General features: G+C 36.2%; 1 protein-coding gene across 1 annotated transcript; it reads left to right on the top strand.

The window, feature by feature from the left end:
- The first annotated feature begins 44 nt into the window (after positions 1-44).
- On the top strand, positions 45-23,627 carry awd (nucleoside diphosphate kinase). Its single transcript, XM_083114336.1, has 4 exons — positions 45-264; positions 1,602-1,703; positions 6,663-6,775; positions 23,117-23,627. Exons 1-4 carry the CDS (start codon positions 88-90, stop codon positions 23,235-23,237), a joined length of 513 nt encoding a protein of 170 aa, XP_082970462.1. The 5' UTR covers positions 45-87; the 3' UTR covers positions 23,238-23,627.
- Positions 23,628-23,995: the final 368 nt, after the last annotated feature.

Consider the following 23,995-nt stretch of genomic DNA (forward strand, 5'->3'; position numbering starts at 1 on the left):
AACCCGGAAGATTATGGTCACGAGAGTACGTGGGTATATCAAGCGCGTGGAATCTCTTTACGTCCTTTCCGGTTTACGTTGAAGCGTATGGTTGTTTGTACTATTTTAGCTGTATTTTCGTTGTTTTCGAAAGCCATGGCTCAAGCTAGAGAACGTACTTTCCTCATGGTGAAACCCGATGGCGTTCAACGTGGTCTACTTGGCAAAATTATCAAGCGCTTCGAGCAGAAGGGTTTCAAGTTGGTAGCAATGAAATTCATGTGGGTAAGTTTAGTCTTAAGTGCCATGCGTGAAAAAGCCAACGTGGTGCTTGGTATATTGTACAGGTGCACACGCTTTCTCATCATCTTCACTTTTATTTTGTGCTTCGGTGCGAAATAATTAATTTTACCATTTTTTTCAGCTTTAATTCAACCATTACATTTTGCAGAAACAATGTGGGTAGCTGACTGAAAGTGCCGCTCCAGGGAAGTAAAATGTGAGAAATGCTACCCCCCAAGAATTTTTTTACGATCGTAATAAAATTGGATTGTTCCTGCCCATAGGGGAATGATATTTAGTGTTGTTTCGATGATTTGCCTCGTGGTTACCGGTATCTTTGAGATGCACTTTACAGGTTCGATTTTCGAAGTCCAGTGTTGCCACATGGATGGACATTCAGGTAAAAAAAGCGAAAAATACATTTGATAAGGAAGTTCAGGAAAATTTGAAAATATCCCAATCAATGGATCGAGTGATGGTTTAGGCCGACGTGACTAAACACGTAATTTTCTTAATTAGCTAAAATTGATAGCAGAGTTCATTCATGTGCACAATAGGTCTAGTTCGGTCTTTTATAATCTGGGAATGTGGTTAATGAGACTCGTCAGTTTACATTTAAATCAGTGTAAGATTAATGTATCATTTTACATGTGAAGGAAGTGGTTAGGTGAAGCCCGCTTTAGACGAAAGCATTTTTCTTAACATTTAAGCCATGACCAAAATGTTACCGTGTAAAGCGAGAAATCTTACTGCATTTCGGATGCCGTAGCATTTTTCATAGCATAACCAATTAGAAGCGACCTCTAGATCACAAGCGCAATTGTAATGGCGGCCGCGTGAGATGTAAACAACATATCAGTTCACATTTTTAAAACTATAATTTTTCAACAGAGAGGAATTATTCTTTGTATTAAATGGTTTTAAGTAGAGAAGCATGGCACTTGATTAAATATATACTGTACAATGTTTAGTGTACATGTATGGAAGACTATTTTAGTTTTTCAATTGTAAACACCGTGAAATCGCCATATATGGTGTAACTCTTATGTTCCTATCGTGCTGTATGTATCATACAATGTAACCGAAATGTTCCATGAAATGCTTTCGTGTAAAGTGCTATCTGCTATATGATGTTTGGAAGCATTTTTGTAGCATTTATGCTAGCAAAAATGTTAAGGAAATTCTTTCGTCTATAGTCTTGAATTTTCCAAAGTTTTTCTGAAAAACTGGACCATGTTTTTTTTTTAACTTTTATGCTTAGAATGTTTGAGATTTGTAGCTTGTAATAATGTGTGATTTATATCCAATACTATACATTTTTCTTTACATTGTAATTGTAGGCAGATGAAGCTCTTCTAAAGAAGCATTATGCTGATCTGTCTGCACTGCCGTTCTTCCCAGGCTTGGTTAAATACATGGCTTCAGGACCAGTTGTACCAATGGTAAGAGTACATTCCTTTTTGTTCTAAATGATGAAGATCTCAATGGTAATCCAAGGTGTTTTGGTAAGAATTTACAATATAAAGATATGGTGTAATTAGTTTACTAGTTGTTATACTCACTAAATATGCAGTCGTACTTACGTATATGCACATAATATTTGGGGGTAACATGTTTAAATTGCACATTGAGTTGTAGAACTTGTAAAACAACGTTGTTAATTATCGCTATGATTCCCCATAAAGAAACGTAGGAACCATGTTTGATCTGAAGAAATGACGATCAACGTCCATGCCACTGTCTAGACGCTGTTCAGAGCGATTCTCTTTGGTTCACAGCATTGGTCTTGGAAGAATGGCGGGGAGGAATTAAAATATTGTTAATGTTCTACAGTTATGCATGGTGTCATTTTAATGGCGCCCATGAACCACAGAAACGTATAGAGGACATCAAAACAAACAACTATTCTCAGTAACATTTTTCTTGTTGGTGCATCGTTTCGGTGCTATAGTCGTTCAAAAAGCCCGTTTTGCCACCTGGATGCTGGCAACTACACACAACATTTGATTGCATTTGTAACTTCATATCCCGTGGTGAAGTGATGCGTTCCAGGGTTGCCAGGAACACACATATTCTGTGAAAAATGACATAGCTTAAATCAGCCACATTATGTACCGTAAAACAAAACGAGAAAACAAGTTCTGTAACCTAACAGGAAGTAAGCAAACGATACGAAAAATGGTAGAAAGAAAGTAGAATTCAAGTGTAAGTGGTCATATCGAATTTTGTCTCAGCTTGCAAGTCAAATATTTGCAAATGTAGTTACCAAGTTGGCATCTACAATTTAGTCTATCCACTTCGTCCTTCTGATACTAGTTGTCTGTGACACACTGAACAGATGACAAAATAGAAATGAACTCAAAATTCGAAAGGTAAGCAACACATAATATAATGTATATTCAGGGCATTATGAGGCAAGTGACAAAAATGTTTGAAAATACAGGGATATAAGTACGTAGTAGTAAAGCAAGCTCTCAGAGGACTGTGTTTATCTATGCACCGGATACACATGTGATAGTTTGCAACTGTGAACAGGGCAGTATATTCGCTACTCATTGATCATTAGACTGTTACTGTGGTGGTACGTGTTTTAGCCGTAATGTAACAACGTGAACCTTGGATACTTCCGTTATCAGCACAAAAGTACCACAAGGCATCTGGACACAAACCTGTAGATATCAATCTTGCAAAGAGATTTTCAAATATTTGACATGTAGCTGGGCGTAAACAGCCACATGTAAGCTGTAAGTCCAATAAAATTTATTGTTGTTGATATTTGACGTGTAGGCTGAGACAAGATCCGATATTGACACTTCATTTTGAATAAGTTCTTGACAATTTCTCATATCATTGGTTCACTTCCCCCTTCCACTGAGATAACTGCTGATCTTCTGGCTGGTAGGCTATAATGTTCAGTCTACTGGAGGCGTTTCTAGTTTCGTTTTACAGCTAATAATGTGGTTGGTAGTTTGTCATTTTTAAGATAATTTGTGTGTTCCTTGCAACCCTATCGCATACTCGCCGCAGGAAATGACGTCACAGATACGATCAAATGTTGTGTTGGGTTGCCAGCATCCAGGCGGCAAAACGGTCTTTTTTGAACGGCTATAGCGTCGAATCGACGCACCAACGAGAAAAATGTTACTGAGAAAAGTTGTTTGTTTTGATGTCCTTTATACAAATCTGTGGTCCATGGGTGCCATTAAAATGACACCCTGTATAAGTGGAATGTAGAAGAGGATGTTCGTGGTTTGGTTAACAAATTGATGGAATTTGGTGTTCTGCTGAAGGAGGGTAGTTACATGTGTCCATGCGGTCACGCTTTAAAATTGTACAGAGACCATGCATGTATTGATAAGAGCATGTGGAATGCGGATTTTAATTAGAGGTAAGTTTGAAAACTGATTCAGTTCTTTTGATTTAAAAAACGTATCTTCACCAGTTACATTCTACGAAAGTGTAGAACCATGCATGCATAGGTCACGCACCATTCACAGGAAGGTTAGGTTAGTTGCAGTTGGGTTAGGCAAACATAGTTAAAATTTGTGGTTGTAGTATATCCGGAATGTGTGTATTTCGTTGTGAAACGATAGATCTTGCGATAAATAATGAGCAATTCTACATTTTTGGTTGAGATCAGATTTCTAGACGTGAGCCCCAAATTTTTAGTTGATTCGTGGTTGCAGGGCCTAAATTAGTGAGTATGCGAAATATTAACAAAATTGGAGAATATATCTATATTGTAAATTCGCTCAGGTGTTTTTGTGGGAAGTGGGTGCTATTCTTAAACATTTTTACTTTTGATATCGTGTTGTGGGAAGACTTGATGCATGTATGGAGTGCAATAAAAAGTATTAAAATAATTTTTTAGTGGCTGTGTATCCTGAAACAACTTTTTTTTATAATGTCATGATGGCAGTTCTGATGTTGGCAGAACCCACTAATGCTTTTGGGACCTTGACCGAACACAAACCTCAAATACTCCATTGAAAGTAAAACAGTGAAAGATTGTGCAAGTTATTTTGGTAGTCTACTGTTGTGACAAGCATACAGTCCTTTTTAATCTTTTAAAGATTTGTAACCAATCATTGTAACATTGTTATAATTGTATCTTTAATGAAACTAAAAATAAATTATGAAGGGAGTGTGTGTTCTCCTGAAGGTCACAAGAAAATAAAAAAAACTGTTTTTATGCTTCTTGCAACCGTAGACTACCAAAAAGATAACAATAATAATAATAATGTAATTCCCATTTGTAGAAAAGTGTAAGACAGGAAAATAGATCGAAGTAATAAAGATTAGCTTTTGACATGTACTTTGCTCTCAAGCTTTCAGCACATCATGTTACTTCCTCAGGGGATGAATAAGACAACTTAAGGTTTAAAACATTTGGAAGGGTGGCAGTCAGATGTGGAGTGGAAGGAGTGACAGGACACTGCATTGTCTTTATCCTATTTTATCTCTTAACTTACCCTTCGCCATGTTTTAAACCTTGACTGGTCATGTCAATCTCTGAGGAAGCCACATGATGTGGTGAAAGGTTATGGAAATAGATGTCCACAGTTATACCATGTTTGTTAAACCTGTCAAGTTTCCCATAGTAGCAATCCCTCAGCATTTTCGGTGCCAATGAATATTTAGAAAAAAGTTTGCTGGCCAGCGAGGAGCGAATGGATGCGAGAAGACATGCTGTAGCCACGTTGCGGTCTAGCTCCCATGTGTTTTGCTTTTGCCTGCAAGAAGCTTGTTTTATAAGCATGGTGATGTCTTATGCACAACCTCACCTCAGCTTCCCCCAATGCTGAGTTCACTCGGTGCTAGAAATGATGATTGCCAAGCGCGGGAAACATGACAGGATATACAAAATGCAGTATAACAACTTCAATTCCTTGAGTTAGGCCTTCATTATTTTTATTCATCAGTGTAACAATTGTCTCATGGTGTCTTATCTAATTGTTGCTTAGTTTTCATGAATGGCAATATTTAACAAAAGGGAATGAAATGAAAAATTGCCGTTGGTTGTTAAATTGTCCCCCTCCAGGAAAGCTAAACTCTGGAGCAAAGGACAGTTTCTAGGTTGGGTTCATTTTATATTTTCTGGATACAGAGTTGAGTAGTAGGGAGCAACAGCTGATAACAATTATCTTCCAATCTATGCTTTTCACACTACATGTTAAACTTTACTGAGGATCCAGTAAATATAACAAAATGTCTATTTGCATTCATTTATGTCGAAAATAAGAACAATTTTACATATTACAATTATGAAAACATTGAAGACCTTCATCAGAAGCCATCTCTTTGTGCATTATACCCTTGAAACTATTCTCCTCGTGGTGTCTGTCCATAATCTTGCCACTAGCAGACGAATATGTTAACAGCAGGTAGCGTCTAGCCCTGTTAGAAGGTAAAAACATTACGTTTATAGTGTATTTTTTATGCAATAAAAGTTGCCTTCGTCATTGTTTGATTAAATATGGAAATAAGTTTATTCCTGTATAAAGAGGTTAATTTTTGCTTATCAGCTGTTTACATCAGAATTAATCAATTTTCCGTGAATTGCATAACTTGCAGGGTAATGTTGCGTTCACACCTTTCAGAAACATGAAAAATTAACACGTTTCATCAAAAACTAAATATGCATGCATTTACCAGTTAGCCCTTACTTGTGAAAACTACCCTCGTACAGGGTGGGCGGAAAGTTCATTTACACAGGCTATAAAATTGTGATTATTTCACTTTTAAGTCCTTTTTCTTATGATCTCGAATTTTGCATGTTGATTTCATTGGTGATCGTTCAATCGATGCCTCCACAGCGGCACAAGTTTTTGCCTCAGTGTTTGGTCTCTCACTCTGAGGAGCATCAAGAACACTTCCCATAGCAAATGATGTCTTCTCCCATCCCAGTAATGTCAGCCATGACTGTAATGGTTTGCGATAGGAACCTCAGGTGTTCATTATATCCTTCAGTGTTTTCCTGGTGATTCCATGTTCATACACCCACTCGCAAGCCACGAAACACTTGCACGGTGAAAGCACTTGTCTGCTATCACTACTCGTTCAGAATGTTTGCGGGTTTTTTCTGCCACCAGGAGGCAACAATGTAGTCAGTGGTGCCAGGCATAGCTCGGTAAATGTTGCTCATTGTCCGATAAGATGATATACAACAGGATAATGTAGCTTTATATTATTAAAGTGTAAAGAGACTTTCCATACACCCTGTACTATTATAGTTTTTCTTGTATGTACGCATTGCTTGCATTGTATAATTATTTTCCTGCAGTTTACCGTAAGCTACAGGGAAATAACTGTACTATTATGTTGATATGAAACACATGTGTACTTTTTGACATCAGATTCCTACATGGTTCATTTGAACAATGCCTTGTACACTTTTTTAGGTTTGGGAAGGCTTGAATGTTGTGAAGACGGGACGACAAATGTTAGGTGCAACTGACCCCAAGGACTCCAACCCAGGAACAATTAGAGGGGACCTCTGCATTCAAATTGGAAGGTAAGTAATGCCAAGTAGTGATATAGATCGACCACAAGGAAAAAAAACCTTGGGAGGGACAAGTCCCCGTGCAGCTTTCCCTTCTTCCCTCCACCTCGGGCCATAAGGAAGCATGGTCAACTCTCCCCCTCCCCTACTCGTGGGGGTACGGTGCACAGGACTCGCGGGTCTGCGCAAGTTGTTTTGCTCGTGGTTCCACTATAGAAACACTTAATTTATTTTAATGGGCATCTTCAATCATGGTTAGGGCATTCTTTTTACATTTCCCAATGCAGTGATATCATTGTTGTACTGACAGCATTGCCGAGTTGTGGAAATGTTCCTTGACTTTGGCTTTGCAAAATTGCTGAAAAGTTATGGTGATCTAGAGATTTTCTTCTGCTTCCTATTCGCGATTAAAATTAACAGATATGCCATCTGGTGGGATTTTCAGGAAGTACTCTAAGTAGGATATGTTGTGTTGAAGTCGTTTAAAGCATGGGGAATATGCGAGAGAGTAAGGTCTACTGTCCAGGTTGTTTTTGCTCTAAGTCGTTTTATGGGTCAGAACAAATTAAAAGTTTTCATGTGTTTCCACCCCGTGGAATGAACTTGTTAATAAATCAGGGAAAACGTAATTGACAGAAAATTGGTATGGGGGATATAACACTGTAATTCAGCAAGGAAATTACAAAGAATGCACAAATCTGCTTGCTTTAGTTTTTCGAGAGATAAATACATACATATTACCAATCATGAAGCATCTTACCCAATGCATCCATGTATTACTGGCATCACGTATGTGTGAAATTTGGAACAGGTGAGAGAAGATGAAAATAGTTTGAGAATGAATTAATGTCAAATGTAACCAGAAAAAAAAGTGGACATGCTAATGTTACTGTTCCATTCAGTACGATGTCCTTTTTCAGTGAGTATAGCCTGGTCATGAAATCGTGAATATTATTATGAATCCAGCCTTTCTCTTTCGAGAAAGAACTGCAACGATATGTTCGCAATTTTCTCCTGTCCCAGCTTTTCAAGTACAGGTCAATTTCAATTCCTTTATTTTCAAATAATTTCCGAGAACCCCAGTTACAACATGACGTGCAGATGATACAGCACTGCTTTGGACAAGCAGTGCGTATACATAGTTTTGTCTGCATTTTCAGTGTTATTTTTGCCTATCATAATTAAATGCTTCGTTTTCAGTACAGCTTCACGTTTGTTAGAATACCTGGAATTCACATCGCATTCGCAATATTTAAAAATAATGCGTAATTTAAACGTTTTCTACCATACCAGTCATGACAACATGCTGCTATTTTGTACTACTGCTGAATGTAAACAAAGATTTTTCCTACTTAGAGTGGCCATATTGGAAAGCTCAGGTGGTAATTTCAATCGTGAATTGCGATGTTTGCTTTGTTAGCATGTCACCAATCTTTATAATGAATTGGTCCAGGGAATTCTGTATGAATTTTTCTCGTTAGAGGTTAAATACGGAGAAACTAGTACTCACTTTTATCCGCGAAGCTGATTTTTCTTCTTTTTCGATTAATTTCAGTGGCCACTGCCACCATCCTCGTTGGAACTTGCTCCACTGTTGCTTGGCGTGTGTCTTTTGTTCGTAGTTCTCTGGCTGCCGCTAGGTGCACTGTGCGTCTTGGTGTGTCGTCTGCTATTTCCAGGCGATAACTGCTGTAGTAGGGGAATCCAAGTGTGGTGCGCTTGCCCGCTATCGATGTTTAGTTCATGCGGGAAGTGCATTATGGCGTTCGTTTCCTTGATTTTGGTGTCTACGAGCGTGTGGGCAGTGTGTTTGACTGGAACCTTTTGAATTTTATGGCTATTGTATTTGATATGTTTAGCAAGACTAGTAGTGCGTTGGGCTTTTTTTGCATCTGTTAGGTGTTGTTGGATTCTTTCATTGACAGATCTGATGGACCTGCCGATGTAATGAGCCTTGCATTCACACTCTGCATCATATACACCTGGGTTATCAAGCGGGGAGAGGACGTACCATTTGTGTTTGTTCAGTTTATCAGCTATTTTGGAATTGGGTTTGTGCACTACTTTGATGCCAAATAGGAGAAGGGCTTTGGCTATGCAGTTGGAAGTGGTGGGATGGTAGGGGAAGGCAAACCATTTAAATTGGTCGCTGGGGGTTGATTGCGGCTGGGTTGATTGTGGTAGGTTAGGGTGTCTGACCTGTATTTCGCTTTACTGCACCAAGTAGAAAGTTGTGATTCAGTGTAGCCATGTTTCAGGGCTATTTCAGTGATGGTGGCTATCTCCTCTCGTAGATCCTTCCTTGCCACAGTAGGAGAAGGCTCTTCGATAAAAGTTGAGCCACACATTGGCTTTTTGCTTAGGGGGATGGCTAGAGAGAGCATGTATGTACTGGTTGCCTTCATCCGGTTTTCTGTAGACGGTGGTTGTGAATTTGTTAAGTGCACGGCTGATGATGTCCAGGAAGTTGATTTTACAAAGTTTTTCTTGTTCTACGGTGAAGTTGAGCCTGGGGTGGATGCTATTTAGCTTGTTTACTAGAAGGTTGAGTGGGCACTGAAATTAATCGAAAAAGAAGAAAAAACAGCTTCGCGGATAAAAGTGAGTACTAGTTTCTCCGTATTTATATACTACCGCGTCTCTCTTTTCCCAATTATGAAATTAGAGGTTAAGTTGCAATTTTTAATCTAAATCCCATTGAATTTAAACATATTTATTGGTGCCCTGAGGAAAGGTTTTCACAGTATAGCTGTGAGAATGAAAACAAAGCAATGGAAAATAAAACAAAATTATCTGTCTTGTTTAGTTTACTTCGTTAGTGTCCTTTGCAGAACAAACCACCTACCACACTGAAGATTATTGCAAGATATCTTGAATTGATTATGCAATTAACAATTTTTCGTAGGTTAGTATATCCTGTAACATGTGTGACTTGTGTTTGTAGATGTATTTCAAATTTATAGTTTATTTACCGACGAGACACTTTCTGAAGTTTGAATTTTCCTGTGAGTTATATAATTCGCGGGAAAATGATTAATTCTGCTGTAAATATTTGAGAAGCAAGAATGGACCCCTTTACACAGGATAAACTTAATACTCTGGTAACTACATAAATGTGCTATTAGAAGGGTTATGTTTTATTTTGTAATTTGTGCAGTATTTAAATCAAATTTTGGATTATATTCACAACTTTAAAAGCAAAATGTCAGTTTTTTCACTGCTATAACACCAAAATTTTATTTTTACAGCTTTTGAACACACAATTAAGTTTTTTTTTGTTCCGAAATTTTGCTTTTATTTACCAAAAATATGTGCCTCTACTAATATGTATCACTTAAATTTTTTCTTATTTATTCTATAATAATAAAATTGTATTCTTGTATTTCAATGTTACTGATTGCCTGTTATGATAATATGCTCGGAACTGCTGTTCTTCATTCGTTACGAATATTCCAAAGTTAATTTGGCCAGAAAAAGAAGTGATTGAGTCAAAGTAATAATTGCCGAAGAATGAAAACTGTGACAGAGTTGAGTAAGCACAGAAAAAAAAAATGTTGCAGAAGATAGTTACGTGGTTGGTATACAAGCAATTGGGCGCTCATGGACTGTCATAAACATGGCATGTCCGCAAAAACTGAGAGTACTGTCTCAACATATAAGTGGTATCATCTCATCTGGCCATACACATTCCAAATTACGGCTACACAAGACCATATCATTAGTGATATCCAGTGCTTGAAAAATACTATAAGAAGCTGAGCCAGCCTCTGTGGCAGAGTGGTTAGCACATTGCACTACGACGCCAGGGGTCCCGGTTTCGAATCCTGCACTGGGCTTAAATGTTTGTGAGTGTCCATTCATAAATTTCATCATATCATTCATCACCATCTTTGGGAATTAGCCAAAAGTTGCACAAAAAGCAAAGTAAAATGAAGCAAATCAGTCTATAAGCTGAACATCACCGTATTCAAAACATCGCTAAACTATGTGAGAAAGTGGGAAATGGGGGGGGGGGGACAAAGAGTAAAATTGTTACTGATTCTATAGAATGTTCACAACTTTGATAAAAAAATCATTTGCTATCTTACACTGTACTGCAATTTGAACTTAGAATCTTCAAAGTTTCGTACACTGAAACTTAAAAAATGGCAATATTACAGCAAAAGATCAGTCGCAAAGCTGAAATTTTTAGTCCACCTGGCGACCGGGATTTTTCGAGCCCTGGTGATATCATTAGTTTGTCCTGAGAAAATTACAATTATATCCCACGCTCGCACGTATATGAACAGAGGGTTATGTTTATGAAATGGAAAACAAAGCAATAGTTTTTAAAGGCAGAATAAATTAAGTAATTACAGCAGACCACCCTGATTTCAGCTATGAACACCATTAATGTGCAAATTAATTTCTTTAGTTTGAGATATGATACGAAAAGTATACTTTTCTGAAGCACAAAGTAAATTTTTCTTGAGGTATTGTTCCATATTGTTGAAATCATTCTGTACTAGATTTCATGTGAGAACCTAATTATGGTATGCAAGATAATAGCATGCAATTTGATGAACTGTGTTGTGATGATATCAGCTCTGTCCGAAGATCTGCCTCACGTTAGCATTAGCTGATGTGTTGGAATCAGTGTAGATGTTGAACCTGAACACAGTACAATGCATGGTTTCTTTCATCAGTAAAGAAGACTTGTATTTTGTCACCCGAATCTGTCTGAAATTTTACAATAATTAAAGTTAGGGCTGAGGAGATACCACTTTCACGTGGTACCGATGCTCTCACCGATTCCCATAGATACAGATATCAATGCTTGAAAAGTAAAAATTAAGTTGTTCAAAATATAGCTATTTTAATCTTAGTACATCCACTCTAATTATAATTACATGCATCAATTTCACAAGATTTTTGCTATAAAATATTTGAGGATTACATAATATTAAATTACATGATATTTTAAGTTTTTTTACACAACTGGTACAGACTTAAAAGAAACTGGAATTTTACATGATTACCAGGATAATTACACTCCGTGAAATTGTCACAATGTCACATGGCATTTCTGAGGAATCCGTGAAAGATAAAAATGATGGAAAAGTATCTGCAAAATAATTCCAACTGATACTTTCCGATACCGATGCTACTGGTATCAGCTGATACCGATACATCGGTATTGGCTCAGCCCTAATTAAAATGAATGCTTTTGATGTAGTGTTCACAGGAAGTAGTAATTAGCCAGGTCAGTAAATGTTCCATGTCTGGAATAATTCCATAAGGCTAAATTTTATCCAGTTTATCTTGCCCCATAATTCATATAAAACAATTCTTTAAAATATTGTAACTTTTTGTTTCTTTTTACCATAATGTTCAAAACTATTTTTAAATTTTATTTAAATTCATCTTATGTTCTTGGAGGTTCTGCTCCATTCCAGAATTAAGTTACAACTGCCAGCCAACTAGACTTCTTCGTGTCGTTATTCAGCATCTCTCGTCAAATTCTTAGCCAATGGTCACTCCACTTTTTATTTTTAAAGGTAAAGTTATCCTCTGTATTCCATGGGGAAAAGTTTGAACTGTTGCAGAACATTTATCCCACATTCTGGTTTTAAGATAGACAAAATATTGGTATTCTTCCTGAAATTGTTTTCCTTTATTTGAATTTTTAACACTAGGCTTCTTGAGAAACTCCGTGAAATGTTAGATTTTATTTCATTTGATTTTAGTTATTTGGCATCACTTTCTGCCACTTTTGGCTAATCATAGCGATGAGTGGGGATGATGATGATGACCGATACTCATGAATAACAGATTTTTAGGCTGGGCTTTGAACCTGAGACACCTAGAATCTTAGCGCACACTGCTAACCTCTGTGCCACAGAGGTCAGTCAACTTCATTTAGAAAGAATGACCAAAATTTGCAAATATAACTAAATTTTCTAAAATGTCCATGCTGTATACTCTGATGTTCCCACTCCTACTAAAAAGAACTTAGTTTTCTTGGCTTTATTTTTTGCAACGTCAACTTGCACTTTTCTAAAAATAAAATTATTACTAGAGGCACACATTTTTGGTAAATATAAAATCAAAATTTTGGTAGAAAAGTAAATTTCAGGTTCAAAAGCAGTAAATAAAATGAAATTTCGCTGTTATAGCGGTGGAAAAGCACCATATAAAATGACATTTTGGTTTTAAAAAATGTGAATATAATCCCAAATTTGATTTAAAAAACTGCACTATTGCACAAAATATACATATCCCTTCTAATAGCACATTAAATCATTAAGTTTATTCCTGTATAAAGGAGTCCATTTTAGCTTCTCAAATATTTACAGCAGAATTAATCAATTTTCCGTGAATTGCATAACTCACAGGATACTTGTCTTCAGAAAGTGTCGCGTCTGTATATTATCGGTAAATTTCGTGTTTAAGAGTCTATCTTGCAGTTCATTTCGCATCATTTATTGACAAAACGGTAGAAAAATGCCCCTCACACCTTTCAGAAACATGAAAAATTAACATTTAGAATGTGTTATTTCATATTTCGTGTTTTCGTCAAAAACTGAATATGCATGCCTCTAATTATTACAAGTTACATGAATTCAGTTTTGTTTGAAGTTCCAGCTCAAATCGGTGCCAGAATGGCAGAACCGACTGATGTGGAACAATGTAGTTGGCACCTGAACACAGCACAATATGAAAATTGATTTGGCCAAAAACTGGTAAAGTAATTGTGTATTTATTTTGGCAAACTGATAAATTTCCTAATGTCATTCTCTTAGAATGAACCAGTCAATTGTTCCCACTCCTTGAACCATAAGGAACTTGGTGTTGATTTTATTTTTGAAAATGTACATTGTACGTTGTGATGATATTAGTTTTGTCTGAAGTTCCATCTCTCATCAGCGCCAGCAATGGCAGAACCTACTGATGTGGTGGAACAATGTTGTTAGATGCACCTGAACACAGTACAATGGACATATTGAATTTTGTCATATTAAGATAAATTTAGTAAAATGCCAGTGCTGTATTAAAGATTTGTAGATTCATATTGGGAAGTAGTCATTTAATTTTAATGTGCCAGTACCAGGGTTGCTGGTAAGCAGGGAAATGTCAGGGGATTTTGCAGAACGTTAGAGGCACATATTTTTGGTATAAAAAAAATCAAAATTTCGATACAAAAACAGCCAATTTCGGGTTCAAAAGTGGTAAATAAAATTAAATTTTGCTGTTATATCGATGAAAAAGGAGCATATAAAGTGACATTTTGGTTTTAAAAATGTGAATATAATCTCAGATTTGATTTTAAAAATGCACTATTACACAAAATAAGCATATCCCTTCTAATAACACATTAAATAATTACCAGAATATTAAGTTTATTCCTGTGTAAAGGGGTCCATTTTTGCTTCTCAAATGTTTGCAGCAGAATTAATCAATTTTCCGTAAATTCCATAACTCACAGGATACTTCAGAAAGTGTTGGGTTGGTATATAAATGGTAAATTTCGTGTTTAAGAGTCTATTTCATATTTTGCAGTTCATTTCGCATCATTTTGTGACAATACAGGTTAGGAACATGCAGCTCACACCTTTCAGAAACGAGAGATATTAACATTAGAATGTGTTATTTCAAATTTCATGTTTTTGTCAAAAACTAAATATGCATGCTTCTACAGATCGTGGAATTTACATGCATTTTGGAGTTGCAGAGAAAAAGTTGCAAAATGAACAAGCAGTTCACTTCCACTTCTGGATTCTGTTCTTGTGATTCCACCCCCAAAAAAATATTCAGTTCAGAAACTTGTCTTTCTTATGCTTCTCAGTCTTGTGCAAAATTATCGTATCGTGTAATAAATTTGCACTTTTTTAATGCATATCAAAGTGAAACTTTCAGCCCAGATATCTGATTTTATAAAGTTTATTTTTCTCTTTATGATAAGTTGTATTACGTTAATGTGTTTGGCAACATTGTTGTTGCTGTGGTAACAGAGATAAGTCAAGAATTTGATGCAACATTTGTGAATTTGTGATAAAAGTTTTCTATCAGAAAGTTATTTGCAGAGTTTCAATTATGCTAATATTCAGGTAATTTAAATATGTAATCAACCCACAGGGGTTTGGCTTCGCCTTCGCGAATTGTCATTTAATAACAGTACGTGAATAATTAATCATAGACTGCAACAGCACATTTTATAAATCTTAGTCTTGTTGGCATTTCCTATAGAATTCCTATATGCAGCAAAGATTTCTCTGGATCCTGTGTACTTACAAACATAAGCAAAAAAACAGCATTTCCTACACTATAAATTTGCTAGAAAATGAAATTGTGTATAGTTTATGAATATTTTCTGTTTTTATATTGTGGAGATCTGTGAATGGTGAAATAATGTACCTCTGTTACCTTAGCATGAAGTCTAGATGCAAGTGATTGTAGCACCCAATATATTTGATGCTGATTGTAATTTTAAATTTTATTCTTTGAATTTTCAGGTGTTTTTGTGCATGTAAAATGAAATTTGCTGAAAAAAAGTTGTGAATGTTCATAATAATTAACGGATTATATATTTAATTGAAAAACACAAGGTTCAAAAGTAAAAATCACGATGATAAACATGTCTGGGAAAAATTCATTTTTAAGCTGGAAAACCTTGAAATGTGAGGGAATTTCATAAATAAAAAATCGTAGCTACCCTAAGTACTCTATCCTCTCTGAATTAACAAAGAAATTGTTCCCATTCCTACTTTAACCAGAAGAAACTTGATTTTATTGTTTGCAGTATGAGCGATAGGAAGTTTTATAAGAATTTTCATTGTACGTTGTTGTGATGATATAAGCTTGATCTGAAGTTCCAATGCACATCAGCGCCAGCAATGGCGGAACCTACTGACGTGGTGGAACAATGTTGTTAGGTGCATCTGAACACAACACATGAAAATTGAGGCTGAGATTTTGGCCGTATCTACTTGGAACAACTCTTGCGACCAACTCTTGCGACTCATCTCTCCAAACTCATTTTTCCCTACACTTATTTTCCTCAGCCATGGTAGGTCAGTCGGACCATCAGCAAGAGACCCAGTTTAATCCCAGTGGGGGGAGAGCCAGGATTTTTTTTCCCCACCTGTTCGAGCAGCTTCGGTACCCACCCAGCATCCTACAAAGTTGCTACCTGAAACTCCGGGTGGTAAAGGTGGCCAGGGGCATGATGCTGATCATATCACCCCCATCTTCAGCAGAGGTCAAGAAAGTGTGGGGCCTTAACTCCATACCCCCTATATGCCTTCATGGCATGGTGCAAAGCACAAGGGAGCACGTTACTTTTTTTTTTACTACTTATCCTCAACTTTGTCGTTTCAATATGGTGGCACTGCACAAAGTAAGTGTACATTGTGCTCCATGCAAGAGGGGGGGGGGGGAGGATGGGTAGACTTCGCAGTGTCGGAGGGGAAAGTATGCGAATGGGAAAGTTTCAGGCCGAAAGGTCTTCTGTTTGTAGTTCCTTTATCTGTTGGAAGAAGTACTCTGCTATGAGCCAAGTTGATTAGCAAATAAATCTTTCTGAAATTATATCTTTAGGCTTGACTCGAGATTCGCTCGTTGCAGTCACTGAAAGTGGGAAGAAAAAGCACCTCTCTCATAACTGTCCTGTATTTCATCGCCTTTTTTGCATTTATGATAGTGTCATATTTGTGCACTTAGCATGGCAAGGTCATACTATGCTTTTGAATAGTCGGAGGGTTAATTGTGATGAATAGAATGAATGACGATTAGATGAAATTGATGAAGGAACAGAACCCTCACGTAAGTGCTTATCCATGCTTTCTGCACAATGCGATATTTACTCATTTCAGCCTCTACGGCAGACTAATATGCTGCTTCTCAACTCTTCATCCAACATGACAGAAGTTTCACCACATATCACCCAACCAAATTGTGAGAGTAGTCGGAGTAGATACGGCCTATGTTACTTTGAGCCATTACCGATAAATAGGGGCATGCATATTTAGTTTTTGACGAAAAAACTAAATTTGAAAAAACACATTGTGGTGTTAATTTTTTGTTTTTGAAAGGTGTGAGATGCATTTTGTGACCATATTTTGTCACGAAATAATGCGAAATTAACTCTTAAACACAAAATTCAGGGTTTATTCACAGATGCGACACCTTCTGAGGTCTGATTTGTCCTGAGAGTTATACAATTCCCGGAAAAGTGATTAATTCTGCTGTTAATATTGGAGAAGCAAAAATGGACTCCTTTACACAGAAATAAACTTCATACTCTGATAACTACATAAATGTGCTATTAGAAGTGAAATGTTAATTATGTGGAATAAATGTAGTTTTTAAATCAAATTTAGGATTATATTCACAATTTTAAAACCAATGTCTTTTTATATACCACTTTTCATCCATTTTTTCACCGCTGTAACACCGATATTTTATATTATTTACCAAAAATATGTGCCTCTACCGATAAAGTTTTTCAAAATATTGGCATCTAATTATTCCACTACATATGCATCAATTTACAAAGATTTTTTCCTTTAAAAAAATTTGAAGATTACATCAGAATATGAAATCAAATATCACGTTATCAAAAATTTGTTTTCTCACCCAAAGTTCATGCAAGATGAAAATAAAAATTTTCAGGATAATTAGGCTCCATAATAGTGTGTCTAGTGTCTCATTCAAAATCCCAGAAGAATATCAGCCGGTATCATAAATAAATATCAATGGATACAGCATCGGTATTATAAATTCATTTGGCCAAAGAGTGGTAAAATAATTGTGAATTTATTTTCGCAAATAATGATAAATTTCTGAATATGCCAGTACTCCATCCTCTCTATTTGAGAAAATCAGTTTTCTGACTCTTACTTCAACCAGAAGACACTTGGTCTTGATTTTATTGTTTAAAAGATGAACAATGGCAGTTTTTGAAAGTGTTCATTGTACAATGTTGTGATGATACCAGCTTTGTCTGAAGTTCCATCTCTCATCAGCGCCAGCAATGGCAGAACCTACTGATGTAGTGGAACAATGTTGTTAGATGCACCTGAACACACAGTACAATGGACATACTAATTTGGCTTAAATGATAAATTTTGTAAAATGCCGAACCAAGAAATTGTTCCCATTCCTACTTTACAGCTGTTTGTACACAAATGAAACACGAGAACAAGTCATTGAATTGAAAGTCGTTGGACAGCATTCCTATTGGAAATCTTAAATGGTCTGAAATTGCAGATGTACATGATGAAAATAAATGGACAAGTTCATATTTTATCAAAATGTGGCAGTCTGTACGGCAGACTAGGTATTAGCTGTAACAAAGATAATTTTCTTTCCAAAGGTTAATGTAGGGTATATTAGAAACTCAAAGAATTGTAATGTTGATATATTTTGTTGGTATTAATAGTCTAAATGTAATCTGACACACCAGAAAAACAATATGAACGCAACGAAATAATTTTATGAAAATCTCATTTCCACAGATGGTTGTTTTTCATTGAATGTTTTCTTCTACAGTTGGTTGTTGATTGAATATACCATATTTACAAGTGTATAATGCGTACGTTGGTTTTTGATGGGAAAAGTAAAAATTTTATCTCTTATATAATGCACAGTACAATCCAGATTCAAGAAATGGCTTTGTAAAGCTGTTGCTATGTAGACCAAGAGGAGAATATACTCTTGTGTAAACAATGTCACCAACCCATGGCACCTCCCCCTCTCCATCCACTGTGTTAGCATCCCAAAGCTTTAACTTCTGTAACAATCTTATTTATTCTGTTTTAGTAGAAAGCAAGATGAAAATGCCTATATGGATTTGCAGTGCTCAGGAAGTTATTTCTATTATTTCTTGACCAACAAATACCACTGATATGCATACCATGTGACGGGAGGTGCATGCTCGAATTCAGTCACAACAGCACTGCTTTTCTTGGTGTTGCAAAACATTACATTACAAAGTGAAAATTGGGAAATTGCCTGTAAACGTTTATACGTGGATTTGCTAATTCCTTCACTTTTCCTTCTTTTTGTGATTAGCTTATTTCAACTGCATTGCACATTAGTCACCATCTTAAATGGAATATTGTTACCATATTCAGAAACTGCATAATTTAAGCTTTACAACGATATATTACATGATAGGGTTCCGTAAACATGAAAAATGAATAAAAGTATCACAAAATCATGGAATGACCCTGTACGGTTTCATGTGTTTGTCCGAATTATTCCGTGCATAATAGACACCAGTTTTGGGGGCAAAAGTTTTGAAAAAAGTGCACATTATACACGAGTAAATAAGGTTTTTGTTTATCACATTACTCACTGCTGAAAATATATACATCATTCTTTGTTGGATAGTTGATTAAATAAGCAGACGAGAATGTTGCACCGCCCCTTTCCTTTTTCACAAACATGCCCTCTGATTGGTAGACAGTCAGGCTTGCATGGCGTTATTTAGAACCGTTCCTAAATAGAAATTCTTGGACCTAATTTTGCATACTATGAGAAAAAGGATGTGATCTCTGACAATTTCCTTTTAAGCGTTCAATTCAACAACTTGTTCACGAGTTATTTGAACTAGAAGGAACTTGGATTTTGTTTGCAACATGAGCAAAAGTAGTTTTCATAAAAAAAAAAAAAAGTTTACAGTCTTGTGATATCAACTTTGTCTGAAGTTCCAACCCACATCAGCACCAGGAATGGTAGAACCTACTGACGTGGTGGAACAATGTTGTTAGATGCACCTGAACACAACACAGTATAGAGCTTAGACTATGTACTTTGAGCCGATGCTTGAAAATTGTAATAATAATAATAAAAAAATGTTAAGAAATTAGTGTAAGTATTGCATCAATGTGTCAAGATTTTCCCTTTAAGGTATTCTAGAAGTTCATTTTACGTTATAAAAAATTGGTTTTCAGTTCGTGCTAGATAAAAATAGTAATTTTCAGGATAATTAACTCCATAAAAGTGTCACGTGACATTGTGCAGAGCCGTGAAGCACCAATATTCCGTAATAGTGTTGGCCGGTATCTGTAAATAAATTCGAACAATACTTTGTTTCAGATATCTCTGGTGTTTATACAGTTACATGTCCAATGGTATCGGTAGAGGCACATTTCAGTACAAAAACAGTTGATTTTGGGTTCAAAAGCAGTAAATAAAATAAAATTTTGGTGTTATAGCGGTGAATAATCACATCAAAAGTGCTATATAAAATGACATTTTGGTTTTAAAAATGTGAATATAATCCCAAATTTGATTTAAAATGTGCACTATTACACAAAATAAATATATCCCTTCTAATAGCACATTAAATCATTTCCAGAATATTAAGATTATTCCTGTATAAAGGGGTCCATTTTTGCTTCTCAAATATTTACAGCAGAATTAATCATTTTCCGTGAATTTCATAACTCGCAGGATACTTCAGAAAGTGTCACGTCGGTATATAAACTGTAAATTTCGTGTTTGAGTCAATTTTGCAGTTCATTTCGCATTATTTCATGACCTCAGACCTTTCAGAAACATGAAAAATGAACATTACAGCATGTTATTTCGTTTTTTCGTCAAAAACTAAATTTGCATGCCTCTAGGTATCGGCTCATCCCTAAAGAAAATTGATTTGGCCAAAGAGTGGTAAAATAATTGGGGATTTATTTGGCAAATAGTAATAAATTTCCATTTACCCAAGTGGTTAGCGCTCACGTGGTCCCAGGTTTGATTCGGCATTGACCCAGCATCGTGAGAACAATTGGGAAGCTACTGAAGTTGTTCCCACTCCCTCTTAAACCAGAAGGAGCTTGGTCTTGATTTTATTGATAAAAAAGATGAACAATGGCAGTTTTTGAGTGTTCATTGTACCATGTTGTGATGATATCAGCTTTGTCTGAAGTTCCATCTCGCATCAGCGCCAGCAATGGCAGAACCTACTGATGTGGTGGAACAATGTTGTTAGATGCACCTGAACACACAGTACAATGGATAGATAATTTTTGGCACATGAAGGTAAATTTAGTAAAATGCCAGTACTCTATTCTCTCTGAATGAGCCACTCCTACTTGAACAGGAACTTGATTTTATTCTTTTCAAGATTGACAGTGGCAGTTTTTAAAAATGTACATTGCATGTTGTTATGATGATAATCAGGTCGTTCTGAAGTTCCATTTCTCATCAGCGCCAGCAATGGCAGAACCTACTGATGTGGTGGAACAATGTTGTTAGATGCATCTGAACACACAGTACAATGGTTATATTAATTTTGTCATGTGAAGGTAAATTTAGTAAAATACCAGATCTCTATCCTACATATTTCTGGTAAATAAGGTCAAAATTTCAGTGTAAAAACGAAGCTGATTTTGGGATAAAAAGTGGTCTATAAAATGGAATTTCCTATTAAAATAATGAATGAAATTCTATTTTTTAAAAAACTATATACAAAATAAAATTGTCCATTCTACGAGGGGATATCAAAAAGTAATTGAGTAATTTTTTTACAGCCAAACTGAAATATACATTTGGAAGTACATGTATTTCAGCACCTTTCAACAGGATGGCAGGTGTGTGCACCTCTTGCACGCCAAGAGGCAGTAGTTTCAAAATGGCAGCTATGCTGGGGAGCAACTGTAAATGCTTCTACATATTGTGTCACATTGGATCGTCTACGAGCTGCTCTGTGCCGTAAACATCCATCTGGAGGTCGTCATTCTCCATGAGAATGCTCGTCCCCATGTGGCTGCATCAGTGACGCAAAAAGTAAATTCATGGCATTGGGAAATTCTCAAGCATCCAGCATACAGTCCAGACCTGGTTCTGTCAGACTTTCCCGTTCGGCCTATTGAATTATTTCTTGTTCAATGTGACTGAGAAATTGTCTGTTGCAGATGAATCTTTCAATGAGGCAGCCATGTTTGTTTGCAAGTGCCTGCAACTTTTCTGGCCTCCAGAAAAAGCATTGATCGAGTTAACTGCCACTCAGCCTCAAGTTGAGGAGAGAACCACACACGGAAAGACTCAAAATTTCCATAACCTCTAGTTACTTTAATTGCATTGAAACACCCGCCCTAAATAAACTAAGTTTTGTCTCTCAAAGTTTATTTTGCATTTTACATAATTTCATGGCTTAGTTCTTCTGTGGGTTGGATCTGTACAGAAGTCAGTTTTTTCCGTGACATATCTTCTCAAATCCGATTTTCTCGCTCAAGTTTTTTGGGAGAAAAATTATAGTAAACCCTTGAACTGTACTTTCTCATTGTTAGAATAACTGCCTTCTGACATTAAAGCTTGGCTGCCACAAGGGCACATTTTTAAAAATGATCCTCTACTTTTGAGACACTGCTGAGATTTTCAAAAATCTGAAAAATCACACCACCTTAGAATTCCTTCTAGAACACCATGCTTTTGCTATGGTCTAGATATTATCAATAATTCATAATCGCAAAACTATTGAAAATATCTAGATAACAGCGAAAGCAAACCACAAGAAAATTAATGGCAGTGCTGTAGAAAGCTGATGTAAGTTTTTACATTTTGGAATATCACAGCAGTTTTTTGGGTATGTGTCTGTTATATTGGAGACACATTTCTTCATTTTTACAGAAGAAACTACTTACGGAAATGAGTTTCTGTAGCATTTTGAAAGTTCATGGAGGTATTTTCTCACCGTAGAATGCTGCACAACAAGAAATAAGCACTTTTGATATAATAAACTTGCATTTTGTGCAAAGCGACAACATTATGCCATTGTTTCCATTATGTACCTACAGATGGTGCGAGTGTCGAAAGTCACACGGTCTCGCCAGTGTTTCCAAACATGCCTTTTTTACATGAATTTACCTAACTATGCCGGAAATGGTCAGTGGGGCTATCAGTCAATGGTTTGTGATGACATAATGAACACGAAAGTAGATATTTTTCGGTTAAGAAGGTTGAAACACTGCGTACCCACTCCAAATCGACAAAACACAAGCACGACGTGCAATGATCCACAGCTGTGCATGCCATATTGTATGTTCCGCAACGGAAGAAAGGACCCAAAAGAATTACTCGTAATGTGAAAAATCGTTATTTGCGTGTAAAAAGCATAATGGCACCTTCAACTATATACCGCAATACACAATTGGTAAGTACGAACCATTTGAAACTGAAAATATCAGATAGAAATGTGTGTCTGATATAACAGACATTTACCATTTTTTAAAGGAGAGGAAAATTTGGAAAAATCTCCCCTGGTGGCGGCCGAAGGTTCAGGCAAGCCTTATGTTCCTGAAATAACCACATAAACTGTAATGTTTGATCCCTCTAACCTGTGGAAGAAGCTAACAAATATTTATCTTGCAGGAACGTAATCCACGGGTCTGATTCAGTGGAGTCTGCGAACAAAGAAATAGGCTTGTGGTTCGATTCTAAGGAGTTGATAGCGTGGCAGCCAGCAACCTCAAATTGGATCTACGAAGATTAAGCCATGGAAACAGTATAGCAGGCAATCTTATTTCATTTCGTCTATGGATCAGGTTTCAAGAAGTCTACCATTGATCGATTTAAGAACACACAAGGCAATAACCATATGTGTGGAAGGTTACTTCCCCCCTCTGTTATCATTCCAGTGATTTATTTGGACTTTTTAGAAGATCTTGTCAGAGGTATTCAAGGTTTTAGCAAATGTGTTTTCAATTAATTTTCTACAGTATCTATAAATTTGAAAAGTAATTTAAGTAATGAATTCCTTTTGTACGACCTTTATAAGTGTGATCATTGTAATTCCAGACCACTTTTTTTTTTTTGTTTGTTTGATATACACGGAGCTTGCCACTGCTCTCTGTTGACTTTGAAATATATTTATGAAAGCATAGTGTGTGTGTACTTATTTAATTTAACCATTGAAGGAACTTGCGGCTTCTAATTGGTATATCAGTGTTACTGAAGAATCATATTTTAATGTGTTTTGAATAAAATTTTGTTGGATATAATTTTTAAATAAACTGCACAATGATTTAAAAGTAGGGCTGAACCGATGCCGATGTAACTGTATCGGAAAGTACCGGTTGGCATTCATCTACCGATACTTTTTCGGTATATTGGTCTTTTCACAGGGTCCACAAAAAAGCCACATGACACTTTGTGTATCCTGGAAATTATGCACCAATTTTGCATAAAACTCTGTTGTAATTGCATAACATCAATTTTAATATTCTGATGTAATTCTTGATATTCGAAAGC

The sequence above is a fragment of the Lepisma saccharinum genome, chromosome 29, assembly GCF_977018435.1.
Source record: "Lepisma saccharinum chromosome 29, izLepSacc3.1, whole genome shotgun sequence".
Taxonomy (NCBI): domain Eukaryota; kingdom Metazoa; phylum Arthropoda; class Insecta; order Zygentoma; family Lepismatidae; genus Lepisma; species Lepisma saccharinum.